The following is a 26345-nucleotide window of genomic DNA, read 5'->3' on the forward strand; positions in this document are numbered from 1 at the left end:
TCTGCGCGGTCGGCTCTCTCCCTCGAAGCCCTCGTCTCTCTCTCTCTCTCAGCTCCATATGCTTGCCCATTTTTCCTGCTTCCACAACATCAGCTTCTGTTCAGACTGTTCACTTTATGCATAATATATTCCATTCCTTAACAAGATAATCAATGTTATTCATGTCAGATGTCAGTGGTTTTAATCTTATGGCTGATGGGTATAAGCATGTCTCCTTACAAAAAAAAAAAACAAAAAACTATCAACCGTATCAGTGATTACACGTTTTTCATCTGTTTATGTGGAGCATGTGCCATACATGTCTCTGTGAACAAGCTGGTGGTATAGAAATGATCATTTCTTAGAACTGGGAAAGTAATAAACCTTGTCAGCTGTATTTTAGTGTCAGGGCTGCTGTTATAGAAAATGAATCATAAAAATCAAAAAAACTATTTTTTTTGAACACTTCTTTACTCACTATGCTTAGAACAGGAGCTGTGGGTGTGGAGGTGCACAGAGCTGTTGCTCAACACACCGCCGTTTCATTTTCCCAGGAACTGCACCGTCCTCTTCCAGTATGAACCTCCTCTCACTCAAACACTCCCATTTCTGCCTTCCTCTATGGAAGCGCGTTTTCCTCCACTTCAGCACTCACTACTAGTCCACACACCACTCTTCTGCTTTTCTTTTACTTCTATATATTTCATTTCAGGAAGAACCATTCTTCAGCTTGCGACATCTTAAAGAAGAGGACCAACTTCCCGGTAGGTCAGTTGTTTAAAAAAAAAAAAAAAAAAAAAGACACACTTGGTTTCAGAGCCGGATTTTGGTGCTTAGTTGCGCAACACGAATAGTTTATTAGTGTTAAAGACTTTTAAAAATCTCTTTTAAAGTAATCTAGTCCTAATCAGGATGTTTAACATGATGTTTCGATTTTCCAGTGCTGTATGTAACGAGATACTTAACATCTAGTCTATATCTGTGGCTCAATCATATGAGTCTGTTTTATTCCTAGAGCCATTAGACTTGACAGAAATGACTCCTGCTGTATTTGTGTTATCTTTTACCTGGAAAGGTGCATGTTAATGCACATAAAGGGATAAGAGTGGTCCTTAATGTCCAATTATGTACCTTAAATCATTTTTTTAAGATAAACTATAATCCACATTATCATGTAATACTCTGCTGAAAAAAAAAAACATTAGAAACCCCTCAATAAATTTGTAATGGTTTTAATGGTTATAATGGGAATTATATTGGTTTTAACGGAAACTCTAATGGTCCCTGTGGGTCTCTACTGGTAATTTGTTGATTTCTATTGGTTTAATGTTATGTCTGGATACCATTAAGGACCAGTAATGGTAATGGTTTTAATGGCTACCTGATGGTTTGTAATGATGTTTGATATTTGTAATGCAAACCATTCGAATTTCTGTGATGATTTCTATCGTTTTAAGACACAAGATACAAAATACTAGATATTAAAGCTACAAAAGATGTACCACTTTAGTGCCAAGGTACAGTTTAGTGCCTGTTTGTTAGTATATAAAGTGCTTTATACAGTATGTGTAACAGCCATTTAGAGTTGAGCCTGTGAGTAAATAAATAATATGGGAGTTTACCTCAGAATGATCCAGAGATGCTGTGGTAGATTGTAAGGTACTACTGTAGCAACAGCTTTATTGATTAAGGTGTTATTAGGTCATACTGTCAGTAATCCATTTTGCTCCCTCAACAGCACGTTTGAGATATTTAATATTTTTGAGTAGAGTAGAGTAGAGAGTACTCTATTGATCCCCAAGGGGAAATTTGGTGTCACAACATCCATAACACAAGAGCAACAAGAAAGACTAAGACTTACCAGTTCACACGATTTGAACAGTGCAGAATATACTCACAATATACAACAAAAAAGAAGGAGAATAAATATACATATAAATAGCTCTGCTAGTTATTTAGAGAACTGAAATTTTTTGTGCAGAGTAACCCTGGACTGTTGACTGTAACCCCCAAGGACTGCGGAAAAACCCAATATGAAAAGTGTTTATTTAAAAAATTCCAGACAAAATCAGTAGGAAATGAACTACTGCTAAGAGAATGTAGGAAAAAAACATTCAGGTTTTTTTTCCCACCTGCTGACTTTTTAAAATTAGAATTAACATTATTAAAAATTATTATAATTACTATTATTATTATTATAAAAATTTGAATTAACCCTATCTGTTTTCTCAAATATTATGTTTCCCAGTTGTGTCAAAAAATAGCCAGCATTTTCAGAAGTAAGCGTACTAAACCGTATCTAATCAACTGTAACTGTATCTTACTCTATTCTTGTCATATTTTCCTTGTTTTCTTTGTACCTTTTATGTTTTACTCTGAACACTAATTACACTCCATATCATTTTAAAAGGTACACTATATTCACATATACAGGTGAACGATGCATATTAAGGTTACAAAAGATCTGTCGTTTAAGGGTACCATGCCAGCGACAAAGAAAGGTTTAGTACTATTTTTCAGAGAGAGTGCAGACTGAAGTTGGACCAACCTTAGCTATACTCAAAACAGATGCTGGGTCAATGTTGGGTCAACACTGGGTCAGTCAGCTGCTTGGGAGACCTGTAATGTGAAAAGTCAAAACGGTTTGAGAATTAGCTAGCTAGCTTGGTCTTGTAGTTTGAATATAATGTAGACTTCTTGTTTAGTGTTCCTTGAATATATGACAGTATAAATTTTAGTTGGTTAACTTGGCTAAGGGTTGATAACTAGCGCCCCCTACTATAGTGAAAAATGTTTTCTTTTCTAGCCAAACTACTGTTTAAAAAAATATATTTACTAAACGCTAGCTAAATCCGCCAAATGTCATTGTATAATGTCACATTCTGCTAATGAAAGTTATGTTTACTTCCAAGTGTAGATATAAACCACCTAGCGATGCACTGTTCCTGCTTTGCTAATGCAATACTGATCTCAGTGTATCGTCTGATGCTCAGTATTGCTCATCAGCTGATAGCTTTCCGCAAGCTTATTTTGCTATGTTATGTGAAATGTTGTGTGATGGTGCTGTGTTTCAAGCTAAGTGTTCTAGGGTCGTGTGGAAGATCCATACCAAGTCATTTAATGTAACACATGCTCACATCATAAAATATGTAAATGGATTTGACAGATACCATCCAGCACTTCAGATCAATATTGTTTCTAAAGCAAACAGCTGTTTTGCATGAGTTGTTTGTGTGTAGCAGTGAGCATGAACAGTGTAAGTTGTTGCTGGCCAAAATCCAAACTACAGCAGGAAGCTCCAGACAATAGGGTGTTGTGGGCTTTTCCCTATACTCCTGACCCACTAAAACCCCTTGTTTTTATTTCTCCAGGACATCATTACTCATGAACTAATCAGACCTGCGTGAGTCATTGCGTGCGCCGTCCTGTCATGGCCCGTGTATTTGTGTGGTCTCTATGTGCTGTGTTCTCCGTGTTGATTGTGCGAGGAAGACTGAATGGTGAGTCTGCACCACAGCCGATGAAAAGAAACACATCGAAAAATCCAAATGCACACATTATTCTAAGCTTCTACTTACTTTCTACTTTCAGATGGTACTGGCCCCACAGACTGAGCCCCTTTCGTAAAAATTATCCAAAAAACTGCTTATTCACATAATTATTATGTTTTACATCCTGTACAGATAGTGAGCTGATTTAGTTGTTAATTACAATCAGGTTAATATTATTTAGTCCACAGCAGTTAAATTCACGATTCTGATTGGTCAGAAGGTGTTGATTAATTTTCTATTACAGCAGCTGTGACAATATTGCAGCTGAAAATCACAGGTTTATATTAATTTGAATTTGAGGATCAGTTCACAGCTCATTCACAGGGACTTGTTTGGTAAACGGTTCACATAAACATATTTAAAATACATGTAATTGTTGATATTGGTGAAGTTTTCTTTAAGGAGACATTTATTTCATATTTATGGAAGGAGTCTCCAGTGAACTGTCAGAGGTAAAGGCACAGGACCCTGCCTGTGGGTTTTCTAAGCGCAGTTTTATGTGAAGGAGCAGTTTACTTCAGGTGGGCCAGCAACCAGACTTCACATTGTCAGTCTGTGAAACTGCAGCTACAGTATGTGCTGTTTGGCTCTCTATCCTTCATTTCCCAGCTGCTCTGAATCAGCAATGTGTGGTTTTCTCCAGCCATCTTTTTTTTAACTCTTTTAGTTGGTTTCCGTCATTTTTAGAAGGAAACAGTAAATGACATGCAATGTACTGTATACTGTTAGAGCAAGATGCTGAAATTCAGGACAGGAGCATATATAGGAAAATCCGACAAAGAAGGAATGAAACTAAACAAAGAATACAATAACAATAAAGAATGTGATTATAGTATGATTTATAGGCTGTGTTGTGATACATTTTCTCTGTATAGGTGTGTGTAATGTGTACCAAAAGGGCAGGACCTGGCAGAAAGTTTACTTACTTACTTACCTACTTACTTACTTACTTGCTTACTTATTTGCTTACTTACTTGCTTACTTACTGGATGTGCTCTTTGACATGCTGCAAGAAGGAGTCCCATGAATTAATATACTGTTCAGCAGAACTTTATTATTATTTAATAGAGGTGAATTGATGCATTGTTACCTTGTGATGCAAAACTGTAACAATATACATCATAGAAATGCATAATTAACTAGGTCCTGATCTGTGCAACCCATAGAGTTAAGATAGATAGATAGATAGATAGATAGATAGATAGATAGAGCTCCAGATCATGACCGACTCGCATTAAAGGTTATATGGTCATGCATAAATGATATAGCTAATAAAAAAATAGCTCTTCCGTCACTTTCAAATGACAGCTCTATGTCTGCTACATAGCTCATTATGTTTCAACTGATTTGGGAGAATTTATAGTGGATTTATAAGTAAATGTATGAGTTTTTTTTTTTTTTTTTTTTTTTTTTTTTTTTTTGGAAGATATGGTGTAGTATATTTTGTTTACAATATCACACCTCTGTTCATAGCAATTTTTGATTTATTAAGGATTATACAGACAAAAATGCACATTGTTTCACATTGTTTATGATTCCGAAATAAAAAGGAATCTTTTCACTCATAATTTTTCCAATTGGATCGTGAAGCCAGTATCATGAAGCGAATTGTGACTGGAGTATATCGTTACACCCCTATTATTTAATATTGAAGTTAATTCATGTTAATTTGTTTTTCCAATTTTAGAAAGTAATGAACATCTTGCACTGAAAGAGCACCTCCTACGTGTCATGGGTGCTAAATCCTCCAGTTTTACGGCTCAGCCATTGCAGCACATTGGCTACTCTAAACATGCACTAACACTTCCTCCTTTTATAGGGTGCCATTACTTTTGTTGAATTGAATGGCTAGTCTTATTTGTCATAATTTACGGATTTATTTTGAATTGCTTTCTTTCAAGTCATTAAATGAAATGACTGAGTTTCTCAAAATGTCCATTAACTTGGTATGTGTAAGCCATAAAGCCATTTAAAGTCAACAGAACAGTCATTGTTCAGTGTGAAGCCGATTAACTGAGGTTCAAATTTACCCAGACTAAGAAGCTTTTCTACATTCTGTTTTCTTCTAACAGCATACTACTAAAGATAGTGAGATACAGTAATGTGACCCATAGTTATGTTTGAGACTTTTCCAAAACATTACTATATAATTGGTTGTAAACATACACATGCAAAAAAAAAACGACTTAACGCAGTGTGTAGCAGCAATCAGACTTGTTTTTCCAGCACAAGAGGAAACATCTGCTTATAAAATGGCAGAGACATCTATCAGAGCAGGACTACACAAGTAGCCTGGCCTTGAGTTCTTGAAAGAAAAAACAAAAAGTAGGCATTATGGGGCAGGAAGTCTCTCAAGGGTGGAGAAAAATTACACAGAAGGCATCACAGAAATAAATCTATCCTGTCCAAATGGGGCTCATTTATCGTGTTTAGGAAGTTCATGTACCAGTAGTGTTGAATTTCCACTGGTCGTACTTGTTATTTTGCTTTGACCCAGGAAAATGTCAGCAGGTTTCATGTGCCAACATGTTATTGTTTGTAAAAATCCTGTTAACAGCACAGCCACTGTCTGCCCCTGAGGAGGTGAAAGTTTACACAGAAGATGGCGTGAAAGATTTCGGTGCTTGGGAGATGAATATTGAGTGGAAGGATGGTTTCACCAACAGTATCACACCAGACAAAGTCACCTACGACATTAAGATTTTCTATACTGAGCAGATGAAACTGGTTCATAATGTAAGTGGATGTTTATTTAATAAAGCTATTTTTATTCTCATTTCAATTAAGAGCCAAATAGAGGCTTTTCCCACAAACCATGTCATGCTTTTTATATCATAGAAGAGCCACTTATGAAATCGATTTGATTCCAGCACAAAAATGTGGCAGCTCAGAAACCCACAGCCTGAACAAATTTACAAAATTACAATCCTGTTACAATGAATGCTAAGTTTAACAACAAAAAGCTAGCTAGCAAATGTACCCCAAAGCTAATTTAGCTCAAAATGTTTCTTTAGATTTGATTGCCTTTGCTCAACGACAGATTATCGCAGTTGTGCACAGTTTAGTTTCACATTGATGTCAATTTAATTTTAAACAAATTTTAAAAATAAAAAGCTGGGCAAGAGAGAAATAGAATTAGAAAAAAAAATCTGATGGCATAACTTGTACATTGAAGATCAAAATGAGTAAATCTCTTGTAAATTTACTTCAGTAGTTTATGTATATTATGTATATTATGTGCTGTAATGAAGTACAATTTCTCAAGTATTTTCCACCCCTAGAAATTGCTAAACACAATGACATTTGACAAAAAAATCATCAGCCAAAATTTCATAATTATGACAGGCCTAATAATAATTTGGCTCTAAAACTGGAGGGAAATACGAGTCGCTTTAAAAAAAAAAAAAGGTGTGCTGATTCTTCCATCAGCTCTGACACTTGGTGAAAAAAGTAGAAGCTGTTCAAGTACACTAAAATGTGATGTAACGCTTTGCTTTTTCCATCTTCTGCGTCTGTTAGGAGACAATAGAATTGAAAGCAAATCAAACAGGCCATTATAAGTGGAGCTGGATTTCACCATTACCACTGCAGTGTACATCACATTCTGTTCAGCTGCGCTACAGAGACCGTGACCTCACCAGTGCCTGGACACCTCTGACAACTTTACCTGGTGAGTATTCATCTCGAAATCTCTGAGAAAGAACTGTAGGAAAAGCCTGACTTGGATCAGTTTTTTTCACAAATACACAGTGGGCTATTAAAGGTGATGTGTTGCTCATGAGTGAGTCAGCTCTATGTCAACTCTTTTAGCTGCAGGCTGAGAGTCGACACTCATATATAAGCCTTTTTTTTTTTAAATGTAATGGAAACCTCTTTTCAGTGTCTACAGTGTTCTATTGTTCATTAGTCAATGGTGTGTTTGTCTCTTACCTGTGTGTATGAGGTAGTATGGGGGAGGGAGGATCTGCCTGCTGCTTGTTGAAGATGTACTGTATGTAGTCGAGTGTAGTAGTGAACAGTAAACAGAATAAACAGGATTTGGGTCAAGCCTTGAAAACGTTTATTTCATCAATCCCTGACTGCAGAGAATGTGTTTTTGTATCCAGATCTAAAATGTTCCTCTTAACCTGGGGAAAATGCTGGCAATAAAGATTTGCACATAAGCTTTCACCATATCACTGGGAGATCACGAGTTTGAATCCTGATGATGCCTCACCATCCTAAACGGAAGGGACGGCACATTCTTTCTCCCATATCAGAGATATGCTAACCAATCATAGGTGTCTGTGAGCTCATGCATGCAGATTAGGGCAGATAATATGCTGATTACAGACAAGTTTTATAAGCCTCATTGCCTGCTATAGAGAGAGAATGCTATAGCCAATTTACAAACAAGTCAATCATTGACTAAGCACAAATAATAAAATATAAAATAAAATAATCCTTCCAATAGCCTGCATTATCTACAGAACAAACCAACACCCAACAGAAGCACACAGCAGTATGTGAAGTGTATCTCAACATTATATTGAAAATGTATGTGTAACTCAGGAACCTTGGAGGTGAATAGAAAATAAATGTATTTTTAAGAAAAAATAAACGTAATGTAAACTTATGCTGAATGACTCTCTGTCTACACTAGATCGCTTGTATATAAGTAGAGGAAATCTCTGGGCTAAAACAGCGCTCTGTTTACGTCCAGGGTTTGCTGCGCTGATGGTGATTTGCAGACAAAGAGAAAAAAACGACAATATGAGCCTTCTGACTGGTTGATTGATTTGCCTGATTAGTTTTATAACTTATTATAAAGTTTACAATATAGGCAGCAACATTTTGGATGAGTTGAAGCCTGAGGAGGAATTTATTTGGGATGCCAGAGAGAATAGCGTTACAGTAATTGATCTGGGATGTTTCTAATGCGTGGAGTTGTATGCGCTGAGAAAGAGCCAGGTGTAGTCTGGCAATGTTGTGGAGATTGAAGAAGGCAGAGATTGTTTCTGATGTGTGGCTCGAAAGTGAATATATTGTCTTGGATAACACCAAGGCTCTTGCCTGGTATGGAGAGATATACAAAGCAGCCATTGATGCAGATGTTAAAACTGTGTGCTTTGGATAGTGTGTAGCCAATGAGAAGAACCTTGATTTTATTGCTTTTTAGTTGCCATCCAGATTGCATTGTCTTGGAGGGATTTGGTGAGTGTGTGTGTGTATATATATATATATCAATATGTATATATACCCTCACCAAATGCCTCCAAGACAACGCAATCTGGATATATACAATACTGTGGAAAAGTCTTAGGCACCCTATTTTTTCAAACTTTATTATAGATTTTTATTTTCTGACTACATTATTGATTCAGTACAAAAACATTTTAGATTTCCAAACAGTAGTTTTCCAGCACAAAACTAAATGTTACAGAAAAATGTTTGTATGTCAGTAAAGAAAGCAGCAGATTACATAAGAGACACTTTTCAGACAAAAAAACATAATGAAGGCTGCTGGGTTTTGCTGCAAAAATAGGAAGCAAGTGTGACAGTCAAAGTCTCCAGAATAACTATATCTGCTTCTGCAAGCTGCTCAGAAACACTTACAGCTCATTTCCTTATAAAACTGCACACACTGTATCTGAGACTACTAATTTTTTTTAAAGTGAAGGATCGTCACACCAAATATTGAGTTTGTTTCATTTATTACTGTTTACTGCTCCTTATAGTATTTTTTAATGTAGAAACATTTAGTTTCATTATTTGAAGGCATCTTTGCTCTACAGCATTTCTTTGCATGTGCCTAAGACTTTTGCACAGTACAGTATATATACACCTAGTTTTACTGCATTGTTGTTGGTTCTCTGCACACAAGAATTTCACTCACCTTTCATACTTTCTTAGTAACTGTGTAAACTGTGATGTGACAATAAATCTGAATCTGTATCAGAATAATTATGACAGTATTAATATGAATCCAGCTCTGTAAATAAAATATTATTCAAATCCACAAATACTGTATTTTTTTCACCCTACAGGAAGAGACATACCTGACATAAAGGACATAAGGGTGTATCCTCAAAACCGTGTTGCACTGGTTAGTGAGGGCATCAGGTTCTGCTGTATCCTAAAGCCGGAACACGATGGACAGTTCAAATCCTCTCTTTTCACACTTCGGATCAGCAACCAGACTTATGTCACAGAGCCTATTCGACATTCTCACCCGTCTCCACCAGAGGGGTTTGATATAATCTGCGAGGGTGAAGGCTCCACTTACTACACTGACTGTAAGTATAAACCAGGGAAGGATGTTTTCCTGTTTACTCCAAGTTACCTTTTGAATCTGACCCATGAATGGAAGATAGTTTGTAAGAGATTGAGATACACACCCACACACACTCACACACACCCACCCACCCACACACACACACACACACATATATATACAGTGGATATAAAAAGTCTACACTCCTCTGTTAAAATGCCAGGTTTCTGGTGATGTAAAAAAAAAGGAGACCATGATAAATCATTTCATAACTTTTTCCACCTTTAATGTGACCTATAACCTGTACAACTCGTCTGAAAAACAAACCGAAATCTTTAGAAGGGGCGAGTAAAAATAAAAAAACAAAATAATGTGGTTGCATAAGTGTGCACACCCTCTTATAACTGGGGACGTGGCTGTGTTCAGAATTAAGCAATCACATTCAAACACATGTTAAATAAGAGTCAGTACACACCTGCCATCATTTAAAGTGCCTCTGATTAACCCCAAATAAAGTTCAGCTGTTCTAGTAGGCTTTTCCTGACATTTTCTTAGTCGTATCTTACCGCAAAAGCCATGGTCCACAGAGAGCTTCCACAGCATCAGAGAGATCTGATTATTAACAAGTTATCAGTCAGGAGAAAGGTACAAAAGAATTTCCAAGGCATTAGATATACCATGGAACACCGTGAAGACCATCATCATCAAGTAGAGAAAATGTGGCGCAACAGTGACAATTCCAAGAATTGGACGTCCCTCCAAAATTGACGAAAAGACGAGAAGAAAACTGGTCAGGGAGGCTGCCAAGAGGCCCACAGCAACATTAAAGGAGCTGCAGGAATTTCTGGCAAGTCCTGGCTGTGTAGTACATGTGACAACAATCTCCCATTTCTTCATATCTCTGGGCTATGGGATAGGGTGGCAAGACGGAAGCCTTTTCTTACAAAGAAAAACATCCAAGCCCGGCTAGATTTTGCAAAAACACATTTGAAGTCTCCCAAAAGCATGTGGGGAAAATGGTCTGATGAAACGTGGGAAAATATGGTCTGATGAAACCAAGGTTGAACTTTTTGGCCATAATTCCAAAAAGTATGTTTGGCGCAAAAAGAACACTGCACATCACCAGAAGAACACCATACCCACAGTGAAGCATGGTGGTGGCAGCATCATGCTTTGGGGCTGTTTCTCTTCAGCTGGAACTGGAGCCTTAGTCAAGGTGGAGGAAATTATGAACAGTTCCAAATACCAGTCAATATTGGCACAAAACCTTCAGGCTTCTGCTAGAAAGCTGAAGATGAAGAAGAACTTCATCTTTCAGCACGACAACGACCCAAAGCATACATCCAAATCAACAAAAGAATGGCTTCACCAGAAGAAGATTAAAGTTTTGGAATGGCCCAGCCAGAGACCAGACCTGAATCCAAATGAAAATCTGTGGGGTGATCTGAAGAGGGCCGTGCACAGGAGATGCCCTCGCAATCTGACAGATTTGGAGCGTTTTTGCAATGAAGAGTGGACGAATGTTTCCAAGTCAAGATGTGCTATGCTGATAGACTCAAACCCAAAAAGACTGAGTGCTGTAATAAAATCAAAAGGTGCTTCAACAAAGTATTAGTTTAAGGGTGTGCACACTTATGCAACCACATTATTTTATTTTTTTTTTTTATTTTTACTCGCCCAACCTAAAAGATTTCAGTTTGTTTTTCAATTGAGTTGTACAGGTTATAGGTCACATTAAAGGTAGGAAAAGTTCTGAAATGATTTATCTTGGTCTCATTTTTTTACATCACGCCTGGCATTTTAACTGGTGTGTGTAGACTTTTTATATCCACTGTGTATATATATATATATATATATATATATATATATATATATATATATATATGTATATATGTATATATATATATATATATGTATATATATATATATATATATATATATATATATATATATATATGTATATGTATATATGTATATATATATATATACATACAATACATACAATATATAGTGCAAAGTCTAAAGTTATGAAGGGAGTTTATAGCTAGGATTACCGTGTGCTTGGAGCAAATGAGCATTCAGTGTTGTTTGTCTATGACACACTGTTTTAAAATAGATGAACTACACAGTCATCATAACTTGTATATGTACTGGAAGCTTCACTTACCAAGTCAAATTCCTTGTGTGTGAGCACACTTGGCAATAAAGCCCTTTCTGATTCTGATCCGTCAAATGAACCTCCAATCAGTCAAATTCACGTGGGGTCACCTGTTTTTTTTTTTTGTTTGTTTGGGGTTTTTTGGGTTTTTTTTTTTTTTGTAATTTTGGGGCAACAGTAAGGATCGAGGATTACAAGTAATGAGCTAGAAAGAAGCGTACTTTTATAATATTTTCTCTTCCAACCATTACTGTGACCCAAAATGTGGTTAAAAGCCAAAATGCAATGGTGCGACAGAAAATAAACGATGGGACAGCTTGCGAGCAGTCCAGTGATATATGAGATATTGGTAACATCTTGTGTTAAGCAGATCGGTTAGTTCATAAGCACTGGTCTTGAAAGTCCTGACATCAGTGGTTATTGCAGATGCTCCTGATGACCACAGCATTACATGTGAGACTCGAGATCTCAGTTCCGTGGAGTGTCACTGGATTAAAGGGCATCGAGCAAACGTTTCAGAAGAACTCATGCAACCACAGTACTTCATCAATGGAAGGTAGGAAGCTAACAAAGCTGCAGTATAAAAATAATTACTGTGATTTTGCTCCCTGATTACTGGTTACTATTATTCAGCCAAGTGAGGGAGAATATTGTTTTATTGCCTCTTATAATTTTGTTGGTGAGCTCGAATGCATTTATAAGATGCTTAAAAGATGTCTTTGAGGTTTATGAACATCTAGATATTTGGATGAAAGATTTTAATTCAATTCAATTCAATTTTATTTATAACATTTTTATTTCTTTTTTTTTTTTTTTTTTTTTTTTTACTTTTTTCACTTTTGACAGTGGACATTGTGACAAAGCAGCGTTATAGAAATCTGGATATTTAGATTGTCACATCAGTGGATTGATAACGGCTAATTTGGAGAATTTAGGTACATAGTCTGTTGCTAAGGGCAGTATTGATTATTTTTAATAGACGTTTGATTGCTTCTGGTAGTATTTGTTTAAGGAAGTGTGTAGGCAAGGGATCTAGTACACAAGCTGATGATATTGAAGAGGAAGATATATAATATATCAACATAATTAGTTATCAGATTACTACTGATAGTATAAGTAGTAATAAGAATCTAGGATTAGTTTCATTTTCTTTAATTAGAGTGGAGAGAGATGCTGATCTAAGTTAAGTAAGTTAAGAAGTATAGTTAAAACAGCTCTCCTTCCATGTAATTTGGAATACTACCAATTTAGTTTGACACCATTTATGTTCTAAGTTTCCAAGAGTGTAATCATTATACCAGGGTGCTATTTTTTCCTCTATTTGTTTTTCTTTTAATTGGGGCTACATTATTTAGAGTGCAGTGGAACGTTGACTCTAAGCATTCAGTGGCCTGATCGAGCCTGATCAGATGGTGAACCAATCAAAGATGATCTGGGTGATTTTCAACAAAACCGCGTACAGTAGCTGGTGTTGCACGCTGATTGCAGTAGCATGGCGATGTGCATATATTATATGCACTAAGACACATTTTAAATGAAATGAGGTAATGATGTGAGAGTTTCAGACTGGGGAAGTGTGACTGTTTTCTATATTTAATCTAAACGTCAGTATTAAATCAAGAGTGTGTCTGTTGTAATGAGCATGTTCTATTATATTCTGACTGACCCCTACTGAGACACAAGTGCTGCTCTCAGAGGGTATTGCAGCGTATCAGAATAAATATTAAAGTATCCAAAATGACTGCTTTTTCTACTGAAACAAGCAGGTTGAGACAAAATCTGCAAATTCCAGTAGAAATTCAGATTAGGGCCCTGGTGGTCTGTAAATACTAGGGATAAATACTAGAACATCATCCCGTCCTCTTTGCAATTATTGCATATCTCCGTATTCAATTTCTGCTGCTATAAAGATTTATTATACACTGTATATAATCTTTATACTCTCTACCCGGCTGCTACTCCTTATGTTCACATTTATAGCAACTTATATTGTTACTCTTTTGCACTACTGTCATCTGATTCGCTTTCTACTAGTATATCTGTGTACTAGTCGGCGCTGCACTGTAACTTACTGTGCCCATTGTCTTGTTTTGGTAGATTTGTACTGTCTTGTGCTGCCTGCACATGTTTGCACTGTGCACTTTATGTAAATATATGTAGTTTCCTGTAGTTCTGTGTTTGTTTTATGCAGCACCTTGTTCCTGCAGGAACGTTGTTTCGTTTCCCTGTGTACTAACTAGCTGTGTATGGTTGAAATGACAATAAAGCCACTTGACTTGACTTGGATGTAACGATACACTGTGGTGTGATGCATCGCGATGCAAAAATCTGATGATGTGCATTGGGGAAATGTGCAGTTCCCCTCATGCTACTCGGCATTCTTTTAATTATGCATGTAATGCACTTGCATTGCTGGAACACCAGAGGTTCCAATCTGCGCTTAGAAATAAATATACAGAGTGCACACTGGTCACATATTAGCGTTCTTTCATGGAGAGTCTGTGAGATTTGCACTTGTGAAGTCTGGTAGCTTGATAGTTCTGGATTGCAACAACCAACATGCATATATGGTTATATATATGTTATATGGTTACACAACCATGTTATAATGGTTAAAAAGAGCTCTTCAGTAGCTTTCAAACAAAACCAGAGGCCGTGGAAATCGGGCTCTAACATTTAATCCTTGGGTTAAAATAATAACACTTCTTGTTGAGGACAAGAATCTAATCTAACAGCTGATAGATAATATCTATCAACAATGTAAAATTACATCTATCAAAAGTAAAATTACAGATGAAGAAAATTATGGCTATATGAGTGTCACCTTGTGAAAAGCTACCTGAATCATTCATTTACAAATTACTTTACATGTCCACAGTTGACACAACTAATCCAAAAATGTTCTATCTAAGGAACACATTTTTGAGCAATTAAATGAACTAACCAAGTGAGCTGTGCTGCAGTGAACACTGTCTCGATTATCACCAATATATAAAGAAAGGTAACGTTAGCTGGCTAGCTAACTTAGCCAAATGATGTTGGGGTTTCAGTAGCTTGCTAGGTTTGTTAGCTAGCTGCCTCATGTTAATTCATCCATGTTTCTATCTAGCAAAGATGCCCCTTAAACATAAACCTAAGCCTTACATATACACTGAAAAAAGTTCAATGAATTTACTTAATTCAAATGTGTACATCGGTTCCACATGAATAGATTGCGTTGAATTAGCATAATTTGTTTTTGTTCAGCCAACAAGATTTGATCGTGTATATTGAAAGCCCTAGAATAAAATCAAAGGCTGCACACGTACCCAAGCTCAGAATCAAGCCCGGGACCCTGGCGCTGTGAGGCAGTGATATTACCCACTGCGCCATCATGCCACACGTGACTTAGTGAGGTTAATTTAATACTAATTTTAATTTCTTCCTGTCAGTGCCAACAGCCTCACGAGATTTTATCATATAATTGGATTGTGTTAAGACTGAGAATTGATCACACTCAATCTACATAAACTAAATATGTTTATGCAAACTATAAATAATAATTTCTCTTAAATCTGACTGACCACATATTCACTTTTTTCAGTGTAGGCTATAGCAGCACTTGGATGCATTTAATACAACAGGCATCGCTACTGAACATCAGCATGACATCTTAAGTTTAATACAGAGCTTTCATACTGTAAAACACAAGCGAAACACTTATTATCACTTTATTATCAAATCAGTGAGTGTAGCGCACTCAGTTATGCCTGGACATGTTTCCACAGGTTGGATGTTGAGCTGTGAAATGCTGATAGTGTTTTTGCATATTTTGCAGATCATTATCACACTGCTTCGTTTGAAGAATTTAAATAGGAAGATTTCCAATAAATTGGCCCAGGGATACTCCACTGACTAAGCATTTGGCACCTGAAGCGTAGCATTTAGGAAGCTGATTTATTTTGATTTGGTCTTGAAATTTAATTATTTTTGTATTTCTGTATTTTCATTGGCTTACATTATTCTGGAGTTAAATGCATTTTATATATATATATATATATATATATATATATATATATATATATATATATATATATATTTTTTTTTAACTTTGTAACAGTGATCAAAAATAAATGTAACAAACTTGAGTACTTATTTTATTTTTTAAAAACTCAAGTAAACATAAAACTACTATGATTTAACTATACTTAAAAAAGTACTGTTACAGTGAACCATGTACTCAAGTACTGTAACAAGAGTACATGTAGTTCCTTACTTTCCACCCCTGTTGATTGCATAATAAGAATAATGTACAGCAAACTATTACACACACACACACACACACACACACTTAAAGACAGACAGTTTCATTTGTGATTTCAAGTCGATAATATTTTACAAAACATTTGAAAAGTCCATAATGCTCGACTGGGCTCATGCCATGATTCCTCCAAATACCAAACGCACTAAACAGTAAAGTTTTAACTCATTCACAACAAGAAACACTATAAACATGCAGTTCTGTCATCTGTGCTTTTGTATAATTTTTACTTTGATTGTGTTGCTCCTTCAAAGGAATGTTCATGGTGCTTTATTGTGTGTCTCATTTAGGAACTGTTCACCTGGGTTTTGTGTTCTGGAAAACACCATAGACACGGGGTTGGTGAACTGGACCCTAACTGCCAAAAATATCCTTGGCACAAAAATAATCTTTGACACAGCTGATCCAAAACACAGGGGTAAAGTACAGTATATGATTCTCTGGATGGTTAAATCTTAGTTTAAAGGCTGAGCTATTTCTCAGCTTCATTCAGTAATAGTACCTAACGTTCCATCTTTTCTGTAGTGCACCTGAAAGCGCCAACGCTTGCCCCCACCACTCTGTTTACTGCAAGAAATGCAACGCTTGAGTGGAAATGGCACGGACTGTCGAAGTGTAGCTCCTTTCCAATGATATGCCAAGTGGAGGTCAATGGACGCATAATTAATGTAAGCGTTCTCATTCTATTTAAAGGAATACTTCAGGCAAAATTAAAATTGACACCATTTCATATTTACTTCAAATGTAGTCACAGAGCTATAAGTCTAGGCAAGTAATGAAAGCTTATAGCTACCAGTTTAGCGTCGTGCATCACACACTTGTCTCAAAAGACAAGTTGCCTGGCTCAGTAACACTATTTGTACACGAAGCAGAATAACTTGCATTAAAAACTGGAACTGTTTTTTTCATTTGTATCACTTCTATCATGCAATTCCGTTTTCAAACTTTGAGCCACACGTCCTACCTGATTCTGATTCTGACATGGAGTGACACCAAACTTCTGCGAAACAAAGTGGTTCAGCTTAGTATTGGAGCTATGAGTGTTTTTAGCTCTGTGATGTCCAACGACAGTGTCAAACAAGCAGGGCCTCAAAGCTGTTTGAGGAGATGCGAACTATTACTTAGATTAAAAAAAAAAACTTGATTTGAAAGAAACTTCAGACCCGAAAATGTCTTGGCAGATTGGCTACATCTGAAGTGATGAAGAACACTGTGTGCATTAGATTTTTGACTGAATGACTAACTTGGATTTTGGAGATGTTAAATGTAACTAAAAATGAATAAAAAGTATGACAGGTTGTTCTTAGGAAAAAAAAAATTGTTGGAAAATTGCTGTTTGTAAGAGGAATAAAACACTTGGGGATGCTGTTATAGGAAAATAATCAACTTCAGGGGGGTAGCAGTAACTGCACTTCATCACACTACCCCATCAATGTTTTATTTTCCTACTCACCTCCAAGTGTCTTATTCTTACATATAGTATCATTAAAATATCTTTTCTCTGTAGGAAACTTTTAATGGAACAGGACTGACCTCAGTGGTCTTGGCAGATCTGCAGCCCTTTACTGAGTACAAAGCTCGTGTACGGTGCGGATCTCTCGAGCATTTTTATAAATGGGGGGACTGGAGTAACCTCATCACCTTCGTCACCAAAGAAGACAGTAAGCACTAAAAATATTCACATTTTGTTTTTAACAAGTCGAATAAGAAAAAAACCCTCCTTATAGTAATTACTTACCCTAAACAATTCATGGTTTTATTATCATCAGAGGAAATAACTCTATAGGCTATATAGACTGTATTATACTTGCTGACTGTACACACATTTCTATTCTATTTCAAAAGCTGTTTGGGGAAATTTCAGCTTTAGAGATGTGACATTTTGACAATTTACTTGCAAAATTATCAACAATGAGACAGTGTGCACACCCAATCATGTAGCCATTCATGCAGAAATCAGAGCTTTGATTAAAAGTAAGCTATGGATTTGCTGATGTGACATCACATGGACAGCATCTAAAAAGATGACACATTTCAACAACCTGTGAAAAAAAGACACTTTACATGAAAAATGCATATTACAAATATTTTGATTTGTACTGTGGAATTTCTAGTGTTTAGGATGAGATGTGTGAAACGGTTCATTACAGACTGTAGAGAAAAAGTGAGAGAGAATAAAGAGAGGCTTGTGAGGAAATGATTCACGATATTAAGATGATTACTTGAGGAACTAACTTGTTTTGTATACGTTACACAACATCGAATGTAACTTTAAATGGATAAAAAGTCTGATGTCTCATTCTGTAATAAATAAAAAATTGTAATCATTGCTAAATTGCTGAGAGGAATAAAACATATAGGGATGCACTGTTACAGGAAAATAATCTCCTTCAGGGTGATAATAGTAACTCTACTCCATCACACCACCTCGTAAAGTTTTTCATTTTTATATTAATTGAATAAGGATTTTATAATGGTAAATTGTAGCCTTTTTTTGTATTATTATTTAATGTTTTATTCAATATAGAATACAAGCTGTATTCTCATAGATTGTTTTTTTTTTCAGTTCCAGAAGCCTTAGATGTGTGGATGCAGGTTTTTGGTGAACAGACTTATGTTGTGTGGAAAGTGAGTACACTTGAAGTTATTTGTCCTCATAACAAAGCCAAATACACTGGCATTAAGATTGTATATATTTTGTTTTCTAACCATTCCATAGAATCTAACTAGAGCTCAGAGACATGGGATCATTACAAGCTATGAGCTGGTTATGGGAAGCTCTAGAGACAGGAATGAAGAGACAGTCGAATCACCAGCAAACTGCCACAAGCTGCAAAAAACATATCACGTCATTTCCGTATCTGCTAGGAACTCTGCCGGTGTCTCTCGTCCCTCCAGCATCACCATCCCCAACCTGTCTCCAGGTGAAGAGAGGCGTTGGACATTGGTTGTGCTTTGAATATACTGAATATCAATCTCAACAAGGATGTGATTTTTAGTACCCTCATTCTTTTCACAGATGGTGGTGTTAACATCAGTGATATTAAAGGAAATAATGGAGCTTTTGATATGGTCTGGGAACCGAGCCCTAGGTCCAGATGTGGCTATGTGATAGACTGGTATCCAACTTACGAAGCACAGTGTGCTGTAAAATGGATAAAAATCCCCTCTGATGTCTCCAGTGCAAAGATTTGCTCAGGTCAGTAACTGGAAAATTAGTGCTTATACCGTATACTCAAACTATTACCATCTAGCTGGTGCTGTAACTTAAGCCAGTTTTACACTGTAAGATTTTTTGCCCGCTTTTCCTGTAGAAGACAAAAATTGCACATTGTAAAAGAATTCTTTGGTCGTGAGTGGAGATACTAATGTGACATGCTCACTGGTGATTCATTTAGTACCAATGTGACCAAAGCTAGCCGGTGACAAAGTTGTGCTGACAGTGTGAGAAATTTTTTTACTGAAATCTCACAGTGGGTGCACTGCTACAGCGTTCATGTAAAAAAGCCATCAATAGGATCACATACACAGGAATGACACCAAACTCACAGGACAGCTTGAAATAACAAACAAAATCCTTATTACCTCAAGCTGTTTATGTGAGCCAACTCTTTCTGACCAATAAGATTTGAGAATTCAACAGCAATGTGGTAGAGCATACGTTGTTGTGACTTGTACAGCAAGCAGCTCAAGCAGCTGATTTTTAGGTGTAGTCTCTTACCTGCCAAAGCAATTTCTTGTCTGAAAATTGCAGTACTTACAGAGTGCATTAAGCATTTTTGCTTACATAAATTGGACACATTACCCAATTAATCTGCCTGATTGTAAGCACTACACAATATTAACATAGTAAAAACATGGTGATGCTAAAATTATATTTTCTGTACATTTATCATGTTTTTCACCCTTGTTTATACTTTGTTACAGACAAAGATTTTAAAGAGGGAGTGAAATACACTCTCTCGGTTTATGGCTGCCCTTCAGGAGCACCAGAATTGTTGCAGAGGAGAGAAGGCTATATGACAGAGCTGCGTAAGTACTCAGTATTTCTTTGCTTTTAACCTTCAATTCAAATATTCTGCAGAGGAGGTGTGGCCTCTGCATCTGTCAGAATCACTGAAGGAGGTGTGGCCACTGTGCAAGTGTCAGAATCAGTGAAGGAGGTGTGGCCTCTGCATCAGTGTCAGAATCAGTAAAGGAGTTGTGGCCTATACATCTGTCAGAATCAGTGAAAGAGGTGTGGCCTCTGTGTCAGTGTCAGAGAAGGAGGTGTGGCCTCTGTGTCAGTGTCAGAGAAGGAGGTGTGGCCTCTGTGTCAGTGTCAGAGAAGGAGGTGTGGCCTCTGCGTCAGTGTCAGAGAAGGCAGTATGGCCTCTGTGTCAGTCATGCTAAAGGAGGCATTGCTTCTGTAACTGCCGGTTCCAGAGATGGAGGTGTGGTCTCTGTGACCATCAAGCCTGTCAGCCCCAGTGAAAGAGGCGGGGCAACCCACTCCTCCAAGCTATAATTATTTATCTTTGAAACCTCACCTCATCATATTTAATTCTTTCTTAATAAAGTCCTTTATCTACCTTGGATAGGGCATGCACATCATATCTTCCTGGATGGAGAGATTTTGACCCTTGTTTATTCTTGTTTATCATTTAATGGCAAATTACACTGTATATTATGAGCAAATACAATGATGTCTCGTTTTGGCATATTGCTTCTATCCTGTGCTTGTACTCTTTGTCATATACTTTTCCATGTCATCTGTCTTTTTTTTCCAGCCCCATTAGGAGCAGTTCAGAATCTAAAAGCAGAGCAGGAGGGCTTAAATATTTACCTCTCCTGGGGAAGTGTGCGTGAACAGGAGCAGAGGGGCTTTATAAAAGGTTATATTGTGTCCTACAGTCATGCTGGCAGAGAAGAAGTCAGTGTCAATATATCTGGTAAGTGAGATTAGCTCTCACATCTACTTTGTAAAGAACTTTCTACTATGTAAAGAACAAATGTCCTAAAGAGATATTTGTATAGAGAAGAATCAATATTTGCATTGCTTTTTGCAGTTTATGTTGAACAGCACAAAAGTAACATGTAAAATTTTATCCTATTAATTTCAGATCCCAGTACTCAAAAGTACAAGTTCAGTCTTCCTGTGGATACGTACACATTCACAGTGAAGGCCTTAACATCTGCAGGACCCAGTCCTGGATCTGTGATCACTCTGTCAATGGATCCTCGGGGTATGTGTGTACAATAGCTGAGGCTCATATTTTACCTGTACAGTTATACGAATACAAATAATCCCTGTCCTGCTGCACACTACAAGCAGTGTTAGACCTGTTGGTTTCAGCCCCTTAATTTCCAGACCAAGAAGGATCTACTTAATTTAATGTATTAGGAAATATGTGATTTATTCAAGTAGTTACAAATTGGAAAACATGTTTGAGTTTATGTATCGGCGTATTAACTATCTGCCTGACACCAGCTTCATCAGCTTCAAGCTGGAGGCTCACTTGCAGTTAAGAGGAATCGTGCTCATGTTTAGCCAAGACTTGAATTTTAGTACACTTAGAACCATATTTACATTAGAACAGTAGTAGTGGATTACAGTTCTCTTCAAATCCTGAACTTTCTCGTTAGGCATATGACTTGGTGTGTACTGACCCCTAGTGTTTGTCTTTTTTCCAGTGTCAAAAATCATTTTATTGGTAAGAAAAACTGTGACAGACAATAAAAACAGCTTCCACCACTATTAACTGTGCATCTGACACAAATTTAACTATGATAATAATATGTCTTATCACTAGGAAACAGCTTAAAACTGAAGAAAAAAACTTTTTTAGTAGTAAAATTAGAGAATGATGCGGCACTGTCGTTTTCCTAGAAAACATCTTGCAGTCTGATTTAAAGGCTGGGATTATTACTGTAAACTGTGTTAACCTATAGAATAGAAACACTTCTAGCACATGACAGAAATGAATTAGCTGGACAGTTTACAGCTCTTTGAGGGCACATAACAAGCAATTAAGCAGAGCAGAAATTGCATTTGGCAATTTGGGCTGAGTTTTGGAATTTTTTTAATCCCACTCCTAAAGAAATTTTGACTAATCCCACCAGCTCCTGCCATTTTCTAATGAACTATAAAGCATTTACAGAAGATAAGCCTGCCTCTGGCACATATGATTTAGTTACACCTCTATGCTGTATCTGTTGGGCTTTTTTAGTTATTAGTCAGCACTGAAATGGTATATGGTCCTGCTTTAGTGTGTTTGTCCTGAGATAAAACTAAAGACAATAAAATATTTGTGTGGTTGGTTGAGAAAAACTGTTGTATCCAAAAATTTGGAAAAAAAATTGGGTTTTGACCAAAATTGAGGGTTTTTTTTTTTGGCTATATGGCTATATGGCCACTATGTGGACACCTGACCATCACACCTATATGTGGCCTGCACAAAGCCCTGACCTCAACCCCACTGAAAACCGTTGGGATGAATTGGACTGCTGACTGCGCCCCAGGCCTCCTCACGTGACATCACTGCCTGACCTCACTAATGCTCTTGTGGCTAAATGAGAAAATCCCCAAAACCACATTCCAAAATCTAGTGGAAAGCTTTCCCAGAAGAGCGGAGGTTATTATAATGGGAAGGGTTGTTCCCATGTGGGTGTGATGGTCAGGTGACCTCATACTTTTGGCCATATAGTGTACATTTCACCAAACAAGGTGGAAATGTTTTTACTAACTTTCTAAACTTGCCTAGGCTTTCGGGAAACATTACATTAGGTTGACAGTAAGCCAAGACAAGGAACAAATGTGGCATAAAGATAGACAATCTTCAAGGTCATATTTATTTTTTATATGTATTTACTAGACATTACATTAAGTGCAAATGAAATCAATAAATAGCAGTTACTTTTAGACAATCAGTGTGTTGCTGTCTTGCAGTGGAATTGGAGTGGAATCTTGAAATGAGATTTTCTCCCTTTTCACTTCTGGGAGTAAGCTGATTATAAATGCTAGAACTTTATTACTGATTGAAAAACATGCAAAAGAGAAAAAAAAATTCAGTTCAGGAAAGCCTGTAGTTTTTAGAACTATATGTAGTAAAAATTTGACCATGTGAAGGGTTTTCACACATTTCTTCCACACAATTTATTACTCTAATTGGCTAGAAAATGCCAGATAAGAGGTGTAGTGTAATGTTATATTTAGAGGGATTAACCCTCATATTTACCCTCCTGGAGTTTCACTGCAATTCAAGCACATTACATCCACCCCATTAAATGCATATGTGATAGTGTCATGAATGCTGAAGGCTGTGTGGAAAAATAACCTTTCTTTTTTTTTTCCGCAGTTGACCAGGTGATTATGAATGTTGTTCCTGTTCTGGCCTTAATGATTTTTATCCTTTGCGTCATTGCGGTCCTTGCCTACAGAAATTGGAAATGGTGTGGCACATTTCTACTTTTTTACAATATGTTTTATGAGAAAACATCATAGACAGAACAGTGTACAGAGTGATAAAGTGTTTTTTTTTTTTTCACTGTTTTTGATTGAATCTTTCAGGTTGTGGCCTGAGGTTCCCAAGCCGATGCTTTCAGAAGAATTTCTTAAAAAAGTGAGTCCTCAGTGCTGGTCTACTGCTCTCAGCACAATGAGTGTGTCTTTCTTAATGCCAAGAATGTGAAGAACTGATCTGCATTCATACAATTCCTCTTATCCCAAATACCGTCAGCCAAGACATTTTTGGTGTCTATAGAAAGTTTATAGCTGCCATTGTAGCATTGTGCAAACTCACGCTAACACAGACAGCACTGTTGAGTTTTTTAGTGCCTCAAACAGATGTGATTCCTGATGTTGTATGTTATCTGTAAACAGAGACAGAGTCACTGAGCTAAAACATAGTCACAGTCACAGAGCTAACAAGACTCTTAGCTTCATCTTGAAGCAGAATCATGTAGTCTGATTTATACATATATTAATACCAACTAATTCTGCTGTATATGTACAGGTGGTGTTGAGGTGAATGTCTGATTATTTATTCAGTACAGAATCACATCAAGTTAAAAAAAAAACTTACATATAGTTGATTGTATCTAATATTTCACATTGGGAGATTATGATATATGAATTTTTAAACCTATTATTAAACCTATTTTAAGACATTCTTACTCATTTCAGGCTTTAGATGATCTTGTTCTATTGGTAGATAATTCTGCTAATATAACAAGACATGTTCTCATAATTAGAAATATTAGACACGTTTGCCCATAAATACAAATGAGATGTTTTCACTTGTTGAGATATCATATTTTACCATATGCTGTAGGCATGCAGTTTGCACAATGGTAAACTGGTAGCCTTATTAGCCTTATATCTAAAACCTAAAACTAAAGAAGCACATTTCAAACTCCAAACATAGCTTGACTGATGGATTATTTTTGGGGTAAAATTTAATTTTTGGCTGAACCATTGCTGTTGCCACAGGACGTTATTGCTAACTGGATAACTTGGCTAATCAGAGCCTCCTTATGATGAAATTCTTCTATATTAGCTGCTGGTTAGACTTTAGTGCATTGCCTAGGTAATACTAAAAAAATAAAAATAAATAAAATTTAAAAAAAAACAGAAAACGATGGTCATTTGTCTCTTCCACCATTATAATTTTGTCACAGTGAATCATGGATCTCTCTGTTTGTTTTGATTGGCATGCCACCTAATGCATCTTCATTATGAGTCAGATCAATAATACTTTCCGGTATCTTATCGGATTTCCGTACTTGCATTCTTGAATATTAGAATTAAATTTCCAGATTGGATGATGATATTAAGCGAGAACATGAGAACACAAGAACAAAAATACACGAAACAAATAAATAAACTCCCACTGTTCATTCTTTGGTACTGCATTATGAAAATTAATTTGACTCATAACCCATTTGGGTCTTTTATTTGTAGATTGTTTATCAAGGCCAAGTGATGGATCAGCTGGTATGTGAAGAAAGTGAAGTGCTGAAAGTAAAGAGTCCAGAAGTCTGTCCTGCGATAACTGTACTAGAGCTACAGGAAGAGCTTTACGAAGCCCAGACTCTCAACAGTCCTCACTCCAAAGACTCATCATGGTCTGAAAATTATCAAACACCTAATAGTAATCCACAGACTCTCCCTCTTATTGATGTGGACCTTTCTTACAAGGAGCTTCCATGTCCTGGGATTCAAAATCCGACATACAACATGCCTTCAGTGCCTCCAGCTAAGGTGTTACCATCCGTTTACATGCCTCAGATACAGAATGGCAGTATCCCGCACCAACCCTCTGATGCTCACTGTTGGTCCCACTCACCATCCAACATGTCTGAAATGCAGTATCAAGACAATCTTATCATGTAATTCCACCTCAACCTGTGGATGTCAGATCTACCTTATAAAACTTGTATCTGCTCCCTCACTACAAATAAGTTTAGTGCACTTCAGCAGTAGCACTATTTTCAGACTTTTCAAAAGAATTTTGAAAAGCTGTGTTTATGTCAATAAACCATTTTATGATTTTTTATCATATTTTGAGCGTTAAAAAATGGTGCCGTCTGCACTTTTACTGTGAACACTGCATTATGTAAACTATTTTATTGTGATGATTGTATATCATGCAATTGTCTTGATAGATGTTTATAATCTTCAGAATAAACGCATTTTATGTCTGATGTCTGAATACTATCTGTTTATTGACCAAGGGCTCTTTATGTATTATGATTTTGTTTGGCTTTTTCAGTTAATTAAATGTATACCATATTGTTGTTGAAGTCTATGATTGGTCAGAAGGTGTTTTTTTTTTTTTTTTACTTTCTATAACGACAGCTCTGACAGTAGTGCTGCTGCAAATCACATGTTTAATAATAAAGCAAATGTGGTATTTAACAAAGAATTTCTAATCATTGAACTGGTGACATTTCCTCCAAGGAGACATTTATTTAACATTTATGGAAGGAGTCTCCAGTGTCAGAACTTTTGTAACGACTTTGTAAAGCTGTAAATTTAGATTATCAGACACGAGAAAATCTTTAGGATAGAGGGGTTTAGGCTTTGCGGTTTCTCTGTAATATGACAAGCTGTGTTTTTTTGTG

The 26345-nt window shown here is 36.6% G+C and overlaps 1 protein-coding gene across 2 annotated transcripts; it reads left to right on the forward strand.

The window, feature by feature from the left end:
• The first annotated feature begins 572 nt into the window (after positions 1 to 572).
• Positions 573 to 26029, forward strand: lifrb (LIF receptor subunit alpha b). Of its 2 annotated transcripts, none has more exons than XM_026941454.3 (18): positions 573 to 747; positions 3351 to 3479; positions 6088 to 6266; positions 7050 to 7200; positions 9557 to 9805; positions 12368 to 12497; positions 16532 to 16659; positions 16767 to 16909; positions 17749 to 17902; positions 18808 to 18869; positions 18961 to 19165; positions 19261 to 19440; positions 20169 to 20273; positions 21011 to 21172; positions 21344 to 21466; positions 23579 to 23672; positions 23791 to 23842; positions 25183 to 26029. In XM_026941454.3, the coding sequence occupies exons 2-18, from the start codon at positions 3410 to 3412 to the stop codon at positions 25612 to 25614; spliced, it is 2619 nt and encodes an 872-aa protein (XP_026797255.3). In that variant the 5' UTR covers positions 573 to 747; positions 3351 to 3409; the 3' UTR covers positions 25615 to 26029. The 2 variants fall into 2 exon arrangements, with proteins under 2 accessions (XP_026797255.3, XP_026797254.3); XM_026941453.3 differs by having other exon boundaries at positions 573 to 743.
• Positions 26030 to 26345: the final 316 nt, after the last annotated feature.

This window comes from Pangasianodon hypophthalmus, chromosome 15, assembly GCF_027358585.1.
Source record: "Pangasianodon hypophthalmus isolate fPanHyp1 chromosome 15, fPanHyp1.pri, whole genome shotgun sequence".
Classification (NCBI taxonomy): domain Eukaryota; kingdom Metazoa; phylum Chordata; class Actinopteri; order Siluriformes; family Pangasiidae; genus Pangasianodon; species Pangasianodon hypophthalmus.

Bases quoted from the DNA above. Each gene is read 5' to 3' on its own strand.
- lifrb (XM_026941454.3), top strand. From the start codon at position 3,410: ATGGCCCGTGTATTTGTGTGGTCTCTATGTGCTGTGTTCTCCGTGTTG. The intron at 17,903-18,807 runs GTAAGCACTAAA...TTTTTTTTTCAG, and splicing joins CTTCGTCACCAAAGAAGACA to TTCCAGAAGCCTTAGATGTG. The intron at 21,467-23,578 runs GTATGTGTGTAC...TTTTTTCCGCAG, and splicing joins TCTGTCAATGGATCCTCGGG to TTGACCAGGTGATTATGAAT.